The following is a 20,689-nucleotide window of genomic DNA, read 5'->3' as shown; positions in this document are numbered from 1 at the left end:
ATATGCTAGTGTTTTCTACAGTGCAGTACATCATACTTAAGTAAAGTACATTTAAAGATGAAGGGCAAGAGTCTAGATTAAATTAATATACTATAATATGCAGCATTCAGACTGGGCTTTAGGGGACAGATCTCATAATTGCTGTGTCATTCTCTTCTAGCCATGCAGAGGAGCTGAAAAAAAGTAAAAATGCTGTGCTTCTCAAACAAACACATTTTTTGTTTCACAACCTCAAGGGACAGGTGAGTGTTAAGGTTGACCGTAGCAAAAGAGAGGAGGAGAGAGAGCAGGAAGACAGAAGGTGAGGGGATGTATGACAGATAATCAGGTAGATAGGAAGCGTGAAAGGACGCCATATCATAAAGAAAGATGTGTTTGCAACGAACAAAAAGTCAGAAATGCAGACAGACAGAGAGACAAGCCAATACATCAGATGACCCTGGGCACTGTGCCTAAATGTCACAAAACATAACAGATCCCTCCAGGGGAAACAAATAAGGGACGGCATGTGTAAATACAGAGAAATATTCTCAGTCCTTCCTTCTGCAATGTCTGCACCAAGCTCAAACACTACTGTTAAAGGAATACTTCACCCAAAAATGTAAATTTAGTCATTTCCTCACCCTCAAGTCATTTTGCTTCAAACCTCTGCTCTTTGTTTATTTTGTGAACATTTATGGGAATGGATACTTGTCAAACTCCAAAAATGACTAAATGTTCTATAAAAGTAGTCCATATGAACTATATTCCAAGTCTAGTGAAGTCATATGACACCTTTTGTGAGAAACCTACCAAAATCTCAAATTACTTATAGAAATAAATCTTTCCCTTACTGTCAAATCTCATTCACTTTTGCGTATATTCAAATATGGTGCATGAAAGCATGTTGTGCCAGGTTTAATATTAGTAGATCCATATGTCCATACATTTATGCCGGAAAAAGATTTCTGACTAAATCGTTAAAATTATCCGAATAAATTACAAAAATTATTTGCAAATAAAACATTTCCAAATTCAAGATTCCAAAATCACCACATATGGGAAAACTGGTGCTAACCAGAAATGGACATTTTTACTAACATTTTGGAAACTTGTTTCCGTTTTTTTCAAAATTCACATAAACATATGTGGATGCAACCCCGCAAAATGGTGTTAAATCCTAAATGTGTCTTGCAACTGATTGTGTTACATGAAGTTGAACAGATGTAAAATAACTTGGAAAGCTGTGGGAAGATGATTTTAGGTTAATAATGACTAACATTTTAGCCTTTTCCTCACATAAAGCTGCATTCCTGAAGCTCAAACAACATATCATGGTGCTAGCAACCCCAAGGTCATGGGTTCGATTTCAAGGAAATGCAAAAACTAAAAGTGCATACCTTAAAAGCAAATGCCAAATGTCTTAATGTAAATGTAAATAAAGCTACTATACAGCTTCAAATAAATAGAGCACAAGTGACATGAGAACACTTGTGACCTATATGAGGGTGAGTAAATAATGACTAAAATTTCATTTTGGGGGGGGTCTATTCCTTTAAATGAATTGGCTCGGAGAGCTTTACTTATCTATATGTGAGCTCAGACAGGTGTGCAGGTGTGCATGGAGGAAAGGGGGGAGGGCGTTCTGACTGGCTGGCCACAATGGAAATTCCACACTGGGCAGGCGGCAGTGAATGCACATCGCAGTGCTGTTGCTCAGGTTACTCACCTCTCCTTCAGCAGCCAACCCCACTCTTTGTCTCAGTCCTGCCGATGAAAACACTGGGGACCAGGCGGCGTGCCACGGCTCCAGAGTCAATGTGTGTATGTATGTGTGCATTTATGGCAGTGTATGGTCTGTCATGTGGGGCTCAGCGGATCTCTGCTGTATATACTACAGAACATTTATGTCCCATTATCAGGGTCAGCTGTCTTCACCACCATTAGGAACAAATGTCTCAACCTGCTCACTTTTCAAACGCACACACACAAAAAGATATAAGACAATTCAAGCCCATTTACAATTAAAACACTGACAGCCAATCAGAATCCACCCGACTGTAGATGACATAACTGCAGTGTTCGCTTATACTAAACAGAACGTTATCATGCATCGGAGTGGATGCTAATACAGTTATTGTTTTTGATGTGAAAGGGCTAAAAGCAGGTGCAGAATAAAAAGGAGGAAGGGGATCTGGTCAAGGTCATTCAGAGTATATTTAGATAAGAACTGTAAATGAGTCATCACACATACTCTGCTCCAAAAAGGAAGTTCATAAAAGGATTGTTTTGCATCACACTACAGCTTGTATTATGTAGTGTGCTGTCTGCTGAAGTGACATCGTTTTTGTTTACTGGAGTGTAAAACAGTGCAGAGACATTGCGTCCTGAATACATCTGCAATCTAAAGGTCACCACAATAACAAAAAGTCTTTGTCTTAAAATACTAACAACAAATTAATTAGTAAAAAATTAAGATACAGGTCTGCATTATAGCAGAATGTATAATTTAGCTTTGCATGCAGCAATGCAATTTTTACATCATATGCAGATGTGTCTTTAAACATGAGGTCATAGAAGCACAAAGCACACTTGTGCAAAAACAAAAATCAAGTATTCATTTATAAATAGTCTGAACCTTATTTTTTTTTTAAAGGTATATAGATGGAAATGTGGTAATGAACACACAGATGCTGTCAGAGTGCTTGAAAACATTCCTCTGTCAGACGTGACTGATTAGATTGAATAGATGCAGCTGTAATCAGATGGGTTAATGAAGCCATTAGCCCATCTCTCCAGTCACAAACATAATTTCTGCCTCTTTTGATGGGAACGGAGCAGCACGTCTGTGCTTGTCTGTTTGTTGAACAAGACCAAATTCAAGTACTCATCACAATTCTGCAACACCTCACACACAAAATAAATAAAAAGCAGGTTTTTTAAGGTGGAAAGCACCTTCAAAAATGAGTTAGAAAATTTAAATTCTGAGGATTAAGATTAAATTTGTCAATTCAAATAAGTTAAATGAATAATTTAATAATAAAATAAAATAAAAGAATAATTTGATGAAATAGCCTAATGCAAATTAATGATTACAATTAAATAAAAAATAAAAAATTCATTCACCCATGTCATTCCAAACCTGATGTAACAAAAATGACCTTCTTGTGTACGTGCAAGACAAAAGGAGAAGTTTAGCAGAATGTCCAAGCTGACCATTTACCCGCAATGAAAGTAAATGGTGACCATGACTATCCTTGGGCCCTGTCCATTCTGATAAATATCTCCTTTTGTATTCTACAAAAAAGAAAAAAAAATCATTATTATTGAAACAACATGAGGATGAGTAAATCCTCAATATTTAAATTTTTAGGTGAATTATCCTTAAAAAGTCTATAAAAAAAGAGTATATAAGAGGCGCGAATACACACTTTTTTGAACATATTGGACATATATAAAGCCTCCTATTCTGAGGACATTTCACAAGCCAGCCCATTCTGCATGCAAGAGATGGTAAAGACATATATTTAGCAAACGTGAGGCTGATTGTGGTGCACAACCATATATTGTAACTATAAATCCTTTCTGTCTGTAGTAATAATGGCATATGCGCGCACGCGCACACACACACACATATAGAGCAGACAGATAACACATTACAAGCCCTATAATCTTTATGCTTGGCTCCCTAGAAAACATGCCCCGAGGAAAATGCAGACGAGAAGTGTAGCAGCCCGGCTGTTAAATTAGCCCAGGCATGCGTTAAACAATGTGGCCTCAACTGGTGTTCCCTCACAGAGCATTACACAACCAATCACACACAGTGACACTTTTATAGCACAGTAACACACAGGTATGTTACAGGTACACTAAAAAATACCCATTATTATGATCTAAAATACCTAAAGCTAAGACACACAACGACAACAGTTGTGTTTTTGAGTGCAGAGGCAATATTCACACAACCCCAGCAGGAATATGAGCTGGCTCAGATGCTGCAGCCTCTAGTCACCACACACACACACACACATCTACAGCCTAGAGCAATGGAGGAACTCTCCAGAAGCACCCAAAAGACTGTAAAAATGTATCATGCTCAACATTAATAGGTTTAATTCCAGAACTGAATTCAGAGCTTATGATATATAGAATTATAAATTCCTGAAGAAGATTTAAGGCTTGCAAATTCATAAATGCACGAGATATCGGTACCATATCGGTTTTCTGCCAATATTAAAGATTATTTTTATTCACTGTATAAGTGGACTTTTGATATTTAATAATGCAAGCTAAATTTTTATATTTTTACATTTGCCATAATCTAACACACATTTGAAGTTAGCCTTTAAAAACAACAATAAACAACACTGTTAAATGTATTGGAATTTTCAGTAAATTTCCAAAATAATGTGATGTTGTGATGCCTAAACTCATTTGCAGCAAATTAATTTGAGAAATTAGTAATTTTAATTATTTTTGGTGTGTTTTTGTAAATATAATTTAATCATATAAATAAAAAAAATTATATCCGTCATTTATTGTAATAGGCCATAACATTAAAATAATTATCAACATATCAGTATTGGCCATAAGTTGTATAGCGGTACATCCCAACTGTAATCATGTTAACAATAAACAAAGATTTGCACAAAGAAAACAATGGTATAAACAACAAATCAACATACACCTGGTCGTTTTATCCTGTCATAACCTGCCATTAAGTACAACTATACAGAAGTTCAACTTAGGAAGTTGTTCGTTTGATTTCTTTAGATCTTAAACCTTTCCGTTTTCATATTGGAGTGTCAAAATCCCTCTGAGAATGGACAGCGGGAGTCTGACCAAGGGTGAAACAGCTTGCACCGCTGAACACTCACTGCTACAACTGTGACCTTCAGCGTCAGTCCAAATTCATCTTGAAGAAACCACTATGATTCAATACTTACACAAGTTGAAAAGAATGGCAATAAGGAAGTTATGAGCTAGAGGCTCAATCAAAGAGTTGATGTTTCTAAATTTCAGCTGAAGTGCCTGTGGTGCCGCAGCACTTAACACAAAGCTTTGGAGAAGACCCGAAGGAGAACTTACCCAAGATCATCCTAAAAGCCTCACTCCTGTGATCAGGACCAGCTTTCCTCGAATTCTAATCCAGGGGAGCACAAGTTCTTCTCCGCACTCCTCTCTGCGTCTCTCTTCCAAACCAGAAGTGAGTCAAGCAGCCAGCGCAGCGTGAGAGAGAGCATATTTGTTGTCCATCCTGTATCTTGTATGTCCTTTCTTTCCAGGTGAACGAGCAGTATTCTGAGGGGAGGGATCTGCAGGTCTTCTGCCGTCTTCTCTCAGGTGAGTCAGAGGGCAACGTGGGACAGTGTCCCGAGACGGGGATTGGGGGGAAGGGGGGTGTTTCAGAAATGCCAGAGCCCTGGTCAGTGAATGAGCCAAAATCCTTGCAGGTGCACTGGGACACACCGTGCTTCTTTACAGCAGACAGAAGATGAACAGTTTCCCTTCAACAGGAACATTTCTCAGATACCATGAAGAAATGCCTCGGTAGCACAGTCAAGCCGGTGTCTGTGCTGCGCTCTCTCTCTCTCTTTTCTCTCTATCACTCTCTCTCCCTGCTTCTTGTTTTTGGGGTTGGGTATAACCTAAAGGCACCTTCCCTGTCTGCGCTCTGATTGGTGGCAGTCCCAACCAATTGGAGAGGCAGCAGCCGCTTGTCATCCTGCAGAGTGGAAAGCATGGAATCATTGCCACACTCTCTCTCTCTCTCAATTTTTCCCTCCATCTCTTTCACTCTCAAAATCGGTCTGTTTATGGCAGTCGCAATAGTGGTTGCCACTTCTCCATCTCTAACTCCTCTTCTCACCCCCATTGCGGCCCCTGTGACGGTGAAGTTGTAAGGGAATTAACGCCCTCTGCACCTCCCTGAGGCTCTCCTTTAAGACTTTCTGTTGCAGGAAATATTTGTTACTCAAAGCTTTTGTCAATAATTTGGGGAGATATGAGAAAAGAGAATGAACGTTCAGAAGAGATGGAACAGAGAGCGACAGAGCGAAGGAATCAGGAGGAGGAGGAGGAGGAGGAGGAGGAGGGGGAGATTAAACTAAATTCAAACTGACAGAGGGATGAGGAGACATGGAGTGACACGGAGAAAAAACTGGAAGGAAGAATAAGAGAGACAGAGAAATTAACAAAGAGAGAGGCCGACACAAGCCGCAGTCTTATTAAGCACAACTGGGCCAATTTCAAAACGTGTCATTGTCGGGTTGAAATGCGCCTCATAAAGAATTCAAAATTGAACATCTTCGGTATGTAAGTGATTCGGCTCGCCGCTTATGGCAGCCTTTCCGATGGAGGAAAGCCATGCTGCAGGGGTGAATCGAACATTTAAAAAAAGGCTAGAGAAGAAAGGAGGCATCAAAAATGAATTCTCAAAAGCCATTTACTAGCACACACACTATGCATGCTTGAGCTAGGGGCTAGAAACATTGTGATCTTTTATTTTGTCTTCCGGTTTGTTCCTTTTCCCTCCTCTCTCTCTCTCCTCTCTGTTGTCTCTGGCTTGTGCAGTAAGTCAGCGAGTGGGGATGTGAATACTAAGGAGGCTGGCTGACACCCTTGATAGTGCACTGCACAGAGACAGAAAATAAAGGAGGGTGGGGGAAATTGGACATTTAAAGCTCCATTATTATAAAACTACAGGTGCATTACACACAGACTCGGACACATGCCGTCATCTGATCCCAGAGGGCACTCAAACACACTATTAGACCAGCACCTGAGCAAACAGCTCATAATGAGGATGGACTTGTGTGTGTGCCCTGATACACCAATGGGTAAACACACTGATACAGGTGAGGTCTTAATACTGATCTTTACTGATTAACTGCTCATTATTGGAGCTTTGCTTAATCATTCACTTTGTAAAGGTCAAGAGGAAGGTTGTGAATCTTAGTTTGTCAACTGTGGATGCAAACGGCAACAAAACTAATGCAAAGCACCCTCCGGTTGAGATATGATGGGCTTTGGATGCTGGAATGCCTACCAGGGCAAAATGTTGAATTTAAGAATTGGCAGCATTTCAAATTATGAATGTGAATTTGGATTGAATGGGCAACACCCCAAAAAAAGTCAAATTAAATTTAAATTGGCATGACAGGACATGGAATTTATTTTCTGCAAAGGCATTATAGGAAATTAAGTGTTCTTATAAGACATTTAAACTTTTTAAGTTTTCAAACAAGGTTATCATGCAAAATTTGTTCCGACAAACTTTCCATTTCCAATTAAAAACTTAATTCATAGGAATTTTATTAATTTATTTTAAATTCCAGTTTATTTTAATTCTACCTCAGTAAATACCAATACAAATTGCAATGGAATTAAAAATTAAATGCATTTTTAACTCTGAATTAGGCTTCTTAACTATCTTAACCAGCAAAGCTCTGTCGGTCAACCAGCAATTTTTGCTAGTGAACAACATAATGATGGCAACCAGCATAAACAATAGAATTTTTAGGGATGGCCGACATAATAAGCCAATAATTGTTATGTCATGGCTGATAACCGAAACCTGGCACTATGGCACTTATTAAAATTATACACATCAAACTCAAAATCATTTTAAATGCTAAACTTAGGGATCAGAGCATTCAAATGTAAAGTACAAAAAGTGTACTGTAAAGCACATGTACGGTGTATGTGATTTGCTCAAGATTACATTTAACAGTGTTATTAAATCATTAATATTATTTTAAATTATTAGGATAAACTTTAAATGAGCATTGCATGATGCCAAAGGTAATCTAAATGTAAAATATTGAAGAAATGACCATGCACAATCAGATGTTGACTGGTCAATAAAACAATATAAAAATTCACACTCATCTAACCTGGGCTGTGTTTCCCAAAAGCATTGAGAGCCTAAGTTGATCATAGAGACCATTAATGGCAATGGTTTCTACGATCTAAATATGCTTACGATTCTTTTGGGAAACACAGCCCTGGTCATTTCACTGAGGCCATCTGAGCCTGTGAAAGTCAAAGCACTGATAAACAGGTTGATTGGACAGTGTGCCAGTGTGGCAATGCAGAGCTCACACAGCAGTGTGACCATGTGTATGTGTCTCATCAAAAGAGGGGATAGGGTTTCCTCATTAGTTGTGTTGGGATCAATAATTCAGAGCAGGGCCTTGTTGGGCTCAATGGTCCAAGCGCTAATGTGCTGTCTACCCGCTAGTAACTGGGACCCAGCAGGACTTTAATGGATGTCATGATGAGAGGGTGAAATCCAAGAATGGGGATCCTTTTTCACCCCTGGCTCTGGGATGCACGTGTGTGTGTGTGTGTGTGTGTGTGTGTGTGTGTGTGTGTGTGTGTGTTAAGTCTAGGATGGGTATGGTCATAGCATGAGGAGAATGGCTATCAAAAAACAGGTGTGAAGAGATGGATGGATAGATGAGAGCATCAAGAAAAAGAGCTGAAGATGACAAGCAACCAGTAACTTCCGCATCCCAAAACTGTCACTCAATTAGCTCTTTCTGTGTTTGACAGCTCTGGCACAACGGAATAACATCACGACTACCTAGGAGTCATTAATGACACTACGGCATAAAAGTAGTGAGGAAAAAACATTACCGTCTTAAGCATGTTTGACACTTAATAAGAAAAACACATTTTTTTTTCTTTTTTTACTGAAAGGGTTTTATATATATATATAGACATATAAGATGAGTAATGGAACCGTGTCAGATATTTCAGTATCGGTATCAAAATTATAGATATTTATGATAACACTACCATGTAGTTTATTTCTCCAAACTTTGAGTCCATAAATTATGCTGAGCTCCCTCACTGTGTGATCAGCTCTTCACCTGCCGCAGCAGCGGCTTTTCCCGGTTCAGATATCAGGGCTTTTATTGGTCCCTTAATGATCTTTATCATATTTTTATTGGCTACTGAAGTTCCGTCAAAGGTTTGAATATCAATTCAAATTGTGGGCGTACTCAGTAACGAACTATGATTTAAAATTAACGAAGTAGATTATTTTGTTTAATTTGTACTTAAGTACAAGTAAAAGTACAGCTTTAAAAATATACTCAAAAACGTACAAGTACCCGAAAAAACTACTTAATTACAGTAACGTGAGTAGTTGTAATTCGTTACCTCCACCACTGTATATATTAAAATTACATAAAATCATGATCCTAACTTATTCTTATTGCTTTACTATTGTAAAATTTTAAAATAATTGTGATTTATTTGTAATTATATATATACAGTGGGTACGGAAAGTATTCAGACCCCCTTAAATTTTTCACTCTTTGTGATATTGCAACCATTTGCTAAAATCATTTCAGTTATTTTTTTTTCCTCATTAATGTACACACAGCACCCCATATTGCCAGAAAAACACAGAATTGTTGACATTTTTGCAGATTTATTAAAAAAGCTGGACTCAAATGAAGGTGTAGAACCATCTCAAGGATGATCAGAAGAAATGGACAGCACCTGAGTTAAATATATGAGTGTCACAGCAAAGGGTCTGAATACATAGGACCATGTGATATTTCAGTTTTTCTTTTTTAATAAATTTGCAAAAATGTCAACAATTCTGTGTTTTTCTGTCAATATGGGGTGCTGTGTGTACATTAATGAGGAAAAAAAATTAACTTAAATGATTTTAGCAAATGGCTGCAATATAAGAAAGAGTGAAAAATCTAAGGGGGTCTGAATACTTTCCGTACCCACTGTATATATATATATATATATATATATATATATATATATATATATATATATATATATATACAGTATACACACAAACACACACACACACATATATATACGTATATAAAGTATGAGCTATTTCACAGATGTAACCGCCTCAAACAAAGCTTTAAAGGGGTCATATGATGCCGCTAAAAAGAACATTATTTTGTGTATTTGGTGTAATGAAATGTGTTTATGCGGTTTAAAGTATTTGTAGTCGTGTCCTCATTTGGAAGACCAAACAAAGTAGTTTTGCTTTCACAACGAAGCACACAGCGTCTTCACGACATTGCTGCAGCGTCAACAATACTACAGTGAGAATACAAGTTACGCCTTCTTTCTTTGCGTGAACATTTGGGCGGCGTTATGCAAATCTTCCCACATAGTGAGGTAGATATGTGGGGGCGTGTTAGAACGAGCTGTTTTAGGGGGGCGTGGCAGAGTCTTAACTTTTATAAAGAATATCTCTTTGGATTTGAGACTTTAGTCTTTGTAACTTTACAGATCTTCTTTATGTACCAAGAGCTTGTAACACTCCAAAGAGAAAGGAAAAATTTAAATCGCATCATATGGCCCCTTTAACTTTGATCTAGAGGTCTGCTACCCGACCAGAGCACACAGAGAACGGAGATCGCGCAGTGCACACACAGAAACACTGTGGCGCACAGAAACGTTTATTAATAAAATAGCTTCGATACTGACCGCTGCATTATATTTCTCAGCAATGAGGTGGTAAAATCACTGTTTTTGAAATAACTAAGCTTCCATGCTTGTAGAGAGAGACCAGACGCAGGTAATTCACACATGCAACTTTCACTGAAGTTGACCATCAAAAGACTATAATTGGCGATTTGCCATATTAATGTTCAAATGCATCAGACGGTCAGTGAACGAACTGTTGGTGGTCCATAGACTTATCATCTGAGACCAGTATCGTTATGACAACCGACAAGAAGCTGAGTTTCACATTATTGTATTTATGGGATAATGCCGCACGCACGCCCAGAGAGAAGCAAGCTCACATATCCTCATTAAAACATAAAATAGTCAAGCAATATCACACGAACCAGAGTACTGTAATCCTGAATTAACTAACAGCAGTCTGTTCTAACATATCGACCAATTAAAGACTGCAAGTGACATAACCCTAACCAAAGCAAAGACTATAGAATACCTCAAAGAGACTTTGCCCTAACCTACTTTTATGCATCACTTCATAAAACAATAAGTTAAGATTGAGTAACTTACATTTTAGTCGAGGTATTTCCAGTTGAGGCGTCTGTTTTTGCTCCACAAACGAAAATAGTTCTAAGTGAAGCCAGAACAACGCTGCCGAATGATTCAGTGTTTCTGAACGAATCGGATGAGTGATTGAACGATTCAACGATTAACTGATTAGCATACTAATTCATCCATATAAACATATGGCAGAAGTAGTATAGTGGTATGCTTTTCCTAATTCAGACAGTAAGATTTTTACTCCAGAATGAAGTGTATTTTTGAACGAATGAATAAATCGCTCCTTCATAATAGACAAAAAGTCACTTGTCGTCCCCTACAGGCGTAATGATGTAAACTGCAGAAAGATCGAGTCACTGTAAAAATCAGTGTATAATAAAAATATTATACTCTGAAAATGTATGAAATCAGTTCATCACAATATTTACCATGGTCAAAATGCACAAAACTGTAACTCTCCGTATTTTTAATTCATAGATTGTAGCTAACACTGGGCAAGTAGGCATTTTAATGATCCATTAAGCAGTGAACTAGAAATGTTGCCAAAATGCTTTTGAAATCCGGTCACCTTTTTAGACACAGGCCTATACGAGACCATGCTAGGCCAAGAGTCAGAGTGTAAGTAAAGTGCGGCTGTGTGAACCCTATATCTGTCTATATTCCTGCAACCAAATGGAGGACAAAGAGAAAGAGAGTGTGTGAGAGAGAGGCTGGAATGCCTCCGCTTGCCACCAGTCAACCATAAAAGCCCACTGCCAGAATAAACCTGCACTGCGACACACTCAGACTCAGAGGACAGGGCCTTGACTCCTGCTCTACAGTCCATTTCATTATAAAGCTCCTCACTGTGTAACCCCAACAGCAGGGGCAAAGGCGCTTTTCTGCCCTCTGCAGGTTGAAAATTGCTATTACACACAAGAATAATCCATATTCTTGCAGCATAACAATGACGGATTTACATATTAATTATTTAAATAATGTGTCTTCCATTTATTTAATCTGAATGAAAATATGGTAGATGTACCCTCAATGCATCATATACATATCTACCATATTTTCATTATATATATATATATATATATATATATATAGTCATATGATGTTTATGTAACTCTGACATTTGAATATACTTGAGGGTTTCAGCATACCTGCTCTGTCATATTTTGTCCTCCCTCTTAAAAAGTACCACTTACACAGAGAATTATGGTTTATTTAGAGAGCTATTTTTACATAGAGCCTGGGGAGTCACATCCCCAAACGTACACACTTCTGTAGCACAGCAGCCTGGACCACCTCCAGACTGCGAACCAAGCCTTGCAAACTAAGCCTTTCAAGCAAGCACCAAGCCACGTCCCGCAGGGACACAAACCTGGGACACACACACACATGGAACTAGCATGCAAAATTAAACACCACACAGGACCAGGTTAGATGCAGAGACATCAAGAGCCAGAGAGAGAAACAGAGCTTTCCGTGGTGAGATTACTGCCCAGCTGCAGGGAAAGACTCCATGTGCTAGACTGGGCCAAAAACATTTTAGGGACACTGTGAAGGCTTCCCTGTCTGGCTGGAGGCCCGTGGATATATTGGAATATTGAGGTTCTATTTTTAGTGTGTTTAATGAGAGACCAGAGCACAATAAATGAAATCTGGACTCTGAGTTGGCCAGTTCAGCAGACATAGATACAGTATATCTAGGGATAGGGTGAAGTAGTAAAAGTCTGTGTACTAACAAATATTTCTTCATAATCAATTCTCAACATTCTACTAAGAACAGAAAAAAATTCTGGAAAGGAAAACAGTCAGTGCATCATATCAAAGGATAATCAACTCAATATTTTTTAGCGTCACAAAAATCAGCTGATAACACATAGTAAAATTTAATGGGCAAAAAGATCTAGTCAATGATTTAGCGATGTACACTGACAAACAAATTGGTGTACGATATACAGAAATGGTGTAGGATATTTTCCTCTCAGAAATAACTAGAAAATAATTTCTTATTTTTCTCATTTTTTTCTTATAAAGATACTGAGACAAATTGTGTATTCTTTAAATCACCATTCTAAAGTATTAAATTATTCAAATCAGCACTAGCAGCTACAGTCATCATTATGTCTCGAATTATGTCTCGCAGATTTCATACAGGCCATTTCTGGGATGGCTGGATGGGGAATGTATTTCACAGCCTATCTCTAAGATTTTCCTTCCTTTCTTTTCTTCCTGTTAAACTGATCATGACTTTTATGCATTGAGGGAGCTGCAGCGTATGTGCCATGTGCTCTGAGAACATACCGTTTATATCAACAGCAGTGTGTGCTTGCGGATGGGTGGTGAATTTAGAGACTGCGCTGAAAGGTCAAAGGGATGTCCAGGGTCCAGCTCACCATATGAAAAATAACATAGACCTAAAGTGCAAGTGCAAAAAACATCAGCTATATGAGTAGGAAATAAAATGTATATAAATAAAGGTGTTGATCTGACATTCAAAATTTAGTTTATCACATTGTGTCGATTTGTTCAAGTAACCTTTTTTATATAGTCAGCATTGTCTCCAACATATATCAAATCTAATTTAGTTTGAAAAATTGAAAAAAATAATGCATGCCTAGTGCAAGCTTAAAGGGTTTTATTTTGATATTCATTAAATATGCGTGAGACCTTCACGGTTCCTCTTCAATGTCCTTGAAAAGCACAGAGCCAGCAGCCGGCATATGAGTATCCGTTTGCATGACAGTAGATAATCACACTAAAATTAGACTATTGATCAAGAGTGGATCCATATCAGTTAGGTTCCTGTGCAACAAAAAGGATAGATTTCTAGAAAGCTGTTGGAGGGATGAGACATTTCCAACTGGATAGCCGGTGTGCTTTTCCAGCTCTGCGTATGAGGGAAATGTTGAAGTTGACTGTCACTCTCTCTCACACAGAGATGCTAATTTCACACCTTTGGCAGAAGACAGAGAGCCTCCTAATACCATGTCTACACCCATCCAAAAAGACTCATGGCTGTATTAGATCAAAAGGGTGCTTCTACTAAATACTGAGCAAAGGGTCTGAATACTTAGGACCATGTGATATTTCAGTTTTTCTTTTTTAATAAATCTGCAAAAATGTCAACAATTCTGTGTTTTTCTGTCAATATGGGGTGCTGTGTGTACATTAATGAGGAAAGAAAATTAACTTAAATGATTTTAGCAAATGGCTGCAATATAACAAAGAGTGAAAAATTTAAGGGGGTCTGAATACTTTCCGTACCCACTGTATCTCAGCAAATATCCAGGCTTGTACATATAGACGCTTACACGTATACACACTTACATGTGCACACATTCATCTCAAGAGCTTCACAATAATCTAATTTATGACAATTGCTGTGTCAAAGGCATTGAAAAATCACATGAAAGTTACTCATTTTGTCAAGTCAGTTTAACAACTAACATATGCGAAGTAACAATAAATAATATAAAAAACATTATTACTGTTATTAGTGTTAATAATTATTTAAATAAATTAACACACACACACAAACACACATATATATGAAAAAGTACATTGCCTCAGTCCTAAAAGAATAGGCTGACCTTCGAAGCTAAGCTTCTTTTTATTTTATTTCCAGTACAGGTATTAAAAGTTGCCCCAAAAAAAAAACATTTAAATGGTTCTTGACAGGTTTGTTCTTTTCTATGTCCTTCACACTGGTAAAAAGAAAAATCAAATGAGCAAAGGTACATTTGAAAGGTCATTCCAGGAGTATTTTTTGACAGAATATAGTTCATTAACATGCAGCTGTGGGCAATATTTCTTCTGAAATTGTTTGCACACTCAATCAAACACATGCATTAACACAAAGCCTACAGGCATGTGCACTCACACACATACAATACATCTATTGCTCTGCTTTTTCGTGGCTTGCACGTCTCAGATCAAACTCATTTTAGCTTTATTGGTAAGAATAATGAACACTGTGACAAAGCTGTTGAACGTCAGCTTTCTTATTACTAGTGAAGAAACAAGAGAAAGCATAAATCTACAGAAAATGCCAGTTCAGAGGTCCAGGAGAAATATGTACTTCTTCATTCGAAATCAAATCTTTTTAATGACAACACTGACAGGACTAAATTAGGAAGACTAGATGCTGGTCATAGACTGTTGTAACTCCATGAGATGTATCACAACTCCTAAACTATTCATCTATGTCTTGCATGCTATGTATATATATATATTGTAAATGCCATAGTACATGAATAATTTTAACCCTGAAAATATAAATCAGCTTCAGTGTTATACTGGCTTAGGCTGATTGAATATACGCAACATGAATGTTGTACATTTCTGCCCATGCAGCAAAAAGGATCTCCAGGGGAAAAGTTTGCACACGGATGTGTTCACTTGAGACTGCAAACAGAAATAGATATTAGTGGATGTTCTTACCTGTACCCCACATTAAACCCTCTTCCTCTGACTGTTTCCCTGCCTCTCGTCTCCTCTTTCTGCCTCCGAGGGTCTTTCCACTGGCACCCTGACACCTCAAACTCCCCGTAGAATCCTTCGCTGGCATGAACAACAGAGCGTCCGGACCAGGTTTTTTGAGGCTCCAGGGATATTTGGAGCCAAAATAGTCCTGATGAACTTACGGGAGTGTCTCCTGCACAAAGTATCACATAGTCATGTAGAGACAAGCATTTCCCTCTTTTAGCCCATCCCACTCTCAATCTCACCACACTGAGAATACAGGACAAGTGCAAGAGATTCCAGCAGATAATCACACCAGGACCTTAATAAGTAAGGACAACCGTGTGAGGAAAGGGAGAGGAGGAGAACGAAGAGGAGAAGGAGGGAGGGGGTGAGAGAGAGTGAGAGAGCGAAAAGTCCAGTGTCAATGAAGGATGGATTGGGATGGAGAGGGAGAGAGGTATAGGCTGGGCAATATGAGACACATACCTGATAGCTGGGAAGATGTAATCGGCTTTAATCTTTCCCAGGAGTGGAGTGACCAATCCAACTGGTACATCCAGGTCTTATTTCATAATATGGGCAACTTTGTCATTGCATAACAAATGATTTTTACATTAGAGCTCCAAAAATGATAAATGGAACCACTATGTTTTGCTTACTATGTCAATGGTGCCACTCAAGTTTGGGAATTTTGCAACTGGGAAAGGATATCAGGAAAATTCAGCAGTAAAAGAAAAAGCCAGTGAATAATATGAACATTTAAGCCATGTAAAGTATATCCAATCAATTCCATCCATTCGAGATTGTACATATGAACACTTAAATATGCATACATCTCAAGAGCTTCACAATAATTCAATTGTGACAAAATTTTGTCACATCCATCTCTTAAGAGAAGAATGTATAAAAGCATTTAATTCTGTCATGCCAATAATTGGGTTATAAAAATGTAAATGAATAAATAATCATAATCACAATTATTATGATAATATAATAATTATTATTATTATATTATTTAAAATGTGATATGTATTTATTATTTGTTTATTTATCTTTCAAAAACAACAATTATTCTTTTTACTAATGATATCGTGATAAATAAATATAATAATTATTAGAATTATTATTATTATTATTAAATATAATTTAATTTAATTAATATTTGTTTATTTATCTTCCCATAAATAAATAAAATGGAACCACAATCTTCTGCCTTTTACATCTCTTGCAACTGGAGAAGGATATCAGGAAAATTCCAGTCATGTTAGAGCTGTGGCACATGACAGATAGGGAGCTGATCAAGGTTCAGTTCTGCTCTGGGTCATGTCCCTATCCCTCTCCCTCCACTTTCCTTTCAGATCTTCAGTGTACTGTGCAGTAAAGGAAAAAGCCAATGGATAAAATAAACATTTTATTTTATTTTATTTTATTTCATTTCAGCAATGCAAAATAATTCCAGTCAGTTCTATCTAGAGTGTGGCTTGGAAGAAGTATTTACTTTGTGGCTTTGACCAAGCCACAGAGATGGAGGCCGTGCAACAGCTGATGGTGATGTATTCCTGCTTAACGTCTAGGATGAGTCCTGAGAGGGCGACTGCAAACGAGTGTCAGCTCTGGTGTGGGGTCTTGCCTGAAATGAATATGGCAAATGTCATGTCTGGTGTCAAACTCTAGACTGAATATTAAGTGACAAACTATCACCACAAAAGAGAGAACAAGAAGCCGCGGTTCTTCTCAAAATCTCAGAATCATACAAATCATTTCACGGAAAAACCTTTAGTATTAATATGATCATCCCAGTTGAGTGATCTCACATTCACCTTTCAGACAGATTAACATATTAACAGCAGAATTTGTTTGTGACGCACAAACCAACAGTCACAGGGAAGTTCCTAGATGAAGGGCAGAGAGGGGTGGAGGGGCCGCTTTTTTAAAGCAGTAAGCACATTTCAGCAGCCAGGCGCAGTAAGATACAGTTACAGAGCATGGTGAAAGCAACAGGGCCTCTCTCAATACCCACCCGTCATAAACAGCTTCCAAACACTCACACCACAAACCAATAATGTCTGCCACTCTCACTTTATGGTGTATGTATTGGCTTACGGTAATTCGTCGGGTCCAAGTAAGAAGGAACACAGCTTACTGAGACCTCTAGGCTAAAGTTTGTCTTGTAAATGTGTGATGATGTGCAGCTTGGGGGAATCTTCTATTTCTACCGCAGAACTATGTGTGCAGCCTGTAGCGGTTAACTACATTACACAGGAGTCTTTACAGGGCTTGTTAAGGATTATGCTTGACATGAGGTCTCCATTCCGAAGCATAAACTGTGTGGTTTTATAGCATATTGTAAAATAACATTTTGTAATTAAGTCGGATGCAATGGCACAGCACTCACAACTTATCCAAAAAGATTTAAAAACTATATATCATTTCATGATTTTTGTTCCTAGGAAATAGCATCATATATACTGTATATATATATATATATATATATATTGTGGGGGGGGGGACGAATATAATGTATAAGCGAATATAATGTGAATAAACTTCCATGATGATGAACATATTTTTAGTTTCTGGTCCTATGAAAAACGGCATGATATAATAATATTATACATTTTATACACTTTTTTAACACTCACTTTCTTGATATTCACATTGATTTACTTTTTTGAGTCAATTAATCAAAACTTTTATCAAATATTTTTTTTAGCAGTTTTTCAAAAAGCTCTAAAGATTTATTTTCTCTTGCGTCATATCAGACTTTTTTTTATTTTTTAAACGAAACCTTTTCAGTGAATTTCAATTTGTGCGTGTTTATGTTCGTCCAGCAGAGGGAGACATCACACTACTTATTCTAATGTGTGCCATGAACTTTACTAGTTTCGGTGAACATTATAATTTTTGTGCGAATGGTTTATTCATTTAATACAGTATAATACATAATTATAATCTATATAAGTAACAACACAATTTCAGGTTTTAATATGTCGTTTTACATCGATGTTTTTCTTTCTCGTTTTTCCTCTGACAGCTGTCAGCGATTCATCAATCAATAATCAAAAGCACCCAAACAATTAAACACTCAACCAGGTTTATGGTATGGAGTGGAGATGCAGTTAGTGCAGGGGTAAGCAAGTTTGGTCCTAAAGAGCCGCAGTCCTGCAGAGTTCAGCTCCAACCCTGAAAAAAAAAACTCACCTGTCTATAGCCTTGGTAATCCTGAAGACATTGATTAGCTTGTTCAGGTGTGTTTGATTAGGGTTGGAGCTGTACTCTGCAGGACTGCGGCTCTCTAGGACCGAACTTGCCTACCCCTGAGTTAGTGTGATCTATTTGTGCCTCAGAAATGTCTAACGCAGAAGTCGGTGCTTCCCGGCCTTTGTCGTTTAATCAGATGTATAGTTATGAAAAGCGACTACAGACGTTTTCTGAGTGGCCTTTTCGAGAAGATTGCCAGTGCACACCAGAGTTGGTGAGTGTGTAAGTGGAAAAAAAAGAGAGAAATAGGCTAATAATAAACAACACTGTTTTGAGTACAGGCACTGTTACAAATCCACTGTTGCTTTAATTAAAAGGAGTAATGAAGATCCACTGAATCCTCTCTATTCTCTTCAGATGGCCAAGGCAGGTTTTGTGCACTGTCCTAGTGAGAATGAGCCAGACGTAGCCTGCTGTTTCTACTGTCTCAGAGAGCTGGAGGGCTGGGAGCCAGAAGACAACCCCTGGTGAGCTCCTGAAGCACACCTTTATAATCTATGGCCATTGTTTTTCTGAGCATACCTCTTATTGTCTATTTCTCTATGTTGCTAAACCTGAGATTGTAACTGCTGACTTTGGGTGGAAAAGGGGAAAAGTTTTCACCACTTTTATTGACTCCTTTCATTAAGGTCCGAACATGCCAAGCGTTCCCCCAATTGTGCCTTTCTTCATATGAAAAAGACGTTTGATGAACTCACAGCCATTGAGTATTTTCAGCTGGAACAGGAGCGGCTTCGCATCTACATTGTGTGAATGCATTCGTGGTGTTCTTTTTAATATTGTTTTAAACGCATGTGTGTGTGTGCACACACACACACACACACATATAGTAGTCTACCAGCATAATATTGCATGTTCATTACTTATGGTTGTTTTTTTGGTACTAATAATAAAATGTATTAATTAACTGATTTCCCCCTCAGAGGAAGATGGGTCACAGGAAGATAGCCTTCTTTCGTGATGAGGTGGAGGCCACTAGCAAAAATCTGAGAGCTCTAATTTGATATCTAGTGATGTTAAATTATTTAATGGTACACTGTTTTTGAACTTAACACCAATAAATTAAATGTTTTTTATGTTCCAGCCACATAATTGAATTATTATTTTTTTGGCCACTGATGCCTACAGCTTTGGACTCTTTTGAAGCCGTTTGTTTGGACCACGTGGTGGCAATGTGTGAATTGGGAAGCATTCCTGTACCTCCTTTAACTCCACCTACAGTATCTGTAAATGATGACCACAGGTTTTAGTGGTTTAATAAAACATAAGTATTCAACACTATTCTAGCTATGTAGCTCAACTTGCCTCTTTTTCTCTTTTGTGAGACCTTCTTCCGTCCAAACTTGACCCTGGGCAGATGGCCCTAAGACCCTCCCTCTCAATACCAACTGTTGCCCCATAACATCTGTCATTGTAGAGCAGGGTTCCTCAAATCTTGCCCTGGAGGGCCAATGCGCTGCAGAGTTTAACTCCAACCCTGATCAAACTCGCCTACATGTGATTTTTCTAATGATCCTGAAGACATTGATTAGCAAACTCAGGTGTGTTTGATTAGGGTTAGAGCTAAACTCTGCAGGAAAGTGGATCTTGTGGGCCAGATTTGAGAATCCCTGCTGTAGAGGGTAGTGGAGTTGGGGAGAACTGTGGGTAAAAACCAAGTCTACCACTGAAGGGCTCAGTGGGCTCTGGTACTGAAGATTGCCAGTGTTTTGAGGTGCATACAGGAAAGAAACATGGTCCGTTAGGAAATTTTGTCTTTGTGTTGTTCTTCTAAGATGAATCATGTGCCATACATTGAAATAAAATGTGAGGCATTCTTTAGTGATAACTGTATAAACAGCTTTAGTTTGTGTGCATGTGTGTTTGGGATGGGGTTGGCGAGGGATTAGAAATGCTATCCCATCTCCCCCTTCCTATGCCCTGGATTACTGTCTAATGCAACACTCTGGACACTGAGCCCCGATCAACTCCTTTATCC

At 38.1% G+C, this 20,689-nt stretch overlaps 2 protein-coding genes across 5 annotated transcripts in view; one reads left to right on the top strand and one right to left on the bottom strand.

Moving 5' to 3' along the window:
* LOC107586538 (zinc finger protein 385A-like) overlaps window positions 1–15,638 on the bottom strand; it is an 84,043-nt gene extending 68,405 nt beyond the window's left edge. Inside the window, exon 1 of one of the 3 annotated variants that reach the window (XM_016273959.1) lies at window positions 15,427–15,638. In XM_016273959.1, the coding sequence (XP_016129445.1) occupies window positions 15,427–15,553 (127 nt within the window). In that variant the 5' untranslated portion in view covers window positions 15,554–15,638. Of the gene's footprint in view, window positions 1–5,067; window positions 5,575–11,001; window positions 11,046–15,426 lie in introns of those variants that run through there. The other 2 variants (XM_016273961.1, XM_016273960.1) reach the window with 2 other exon arrangements.
* Window positions 15,639–18,717: 3,079 nt separating this feature from the next.
* LOC107586566 (baculoviral IAP repeat-containing protein 5.1-like) lies at window positions 18,718–20,089 on the top strand. 2 transcript variants are annotated; one of them, XM_016273989.1, is made up of 5 exons: window positions 18,718–18,925; window positions 19,069–19,178; window positions 19,341–19,458; window positions 19,635–19,742; window positions 19,840–20,089. In XM_016273989.1, the coding sequence occupies exons 1-4, from the start codon at window positions 18,800–18,802 to the stop codon at window positions 19,713–19,715; spliced, it is 435 nt and encodes a 144-aa protein (XP_016129475.1). In that variant the 5' UTR covers window positions 18,718–18,799; the 3' UTR covers window positions 19,716–19,742; window positions 19,840–20,089. The 2 variants fall into 2 exon arrangements, with proteins under 2 accessions (XP_016129475.1, XP_016129474.1); XM_016273988.1 differs by lacking the exon at window positions 19,840–20,089 and having other exon boundaries at window positions 19,635–19,798.
* Window positions 20,090–20,689: the final 600 nt, after the last annotated feature.

Source organism: Sinocyclocheilus grahami, unplaced genomic scaffold, assembly GCF_001515645.1.
Source record: "Sinocyclocheilus grahami isolate Dianchi unplaced genomic scaffold, SAMN03320097.WGS_v1.1 scaffold83.1, whole genome shotgun sequence".
Classification (NCBI taxonomy): Eukaryota; Metazoa; Chordata; class Actinopteri; order Cypriniformes; family Cyprinidae; genus Sinocyclocheilus; species Sinocyclocheilus grahami.
The sequence above is the reverse complement of the archived record's forward strand: the minus strand, read 5'-3'. Positions and strand labels throughout refer to the sequence as shown.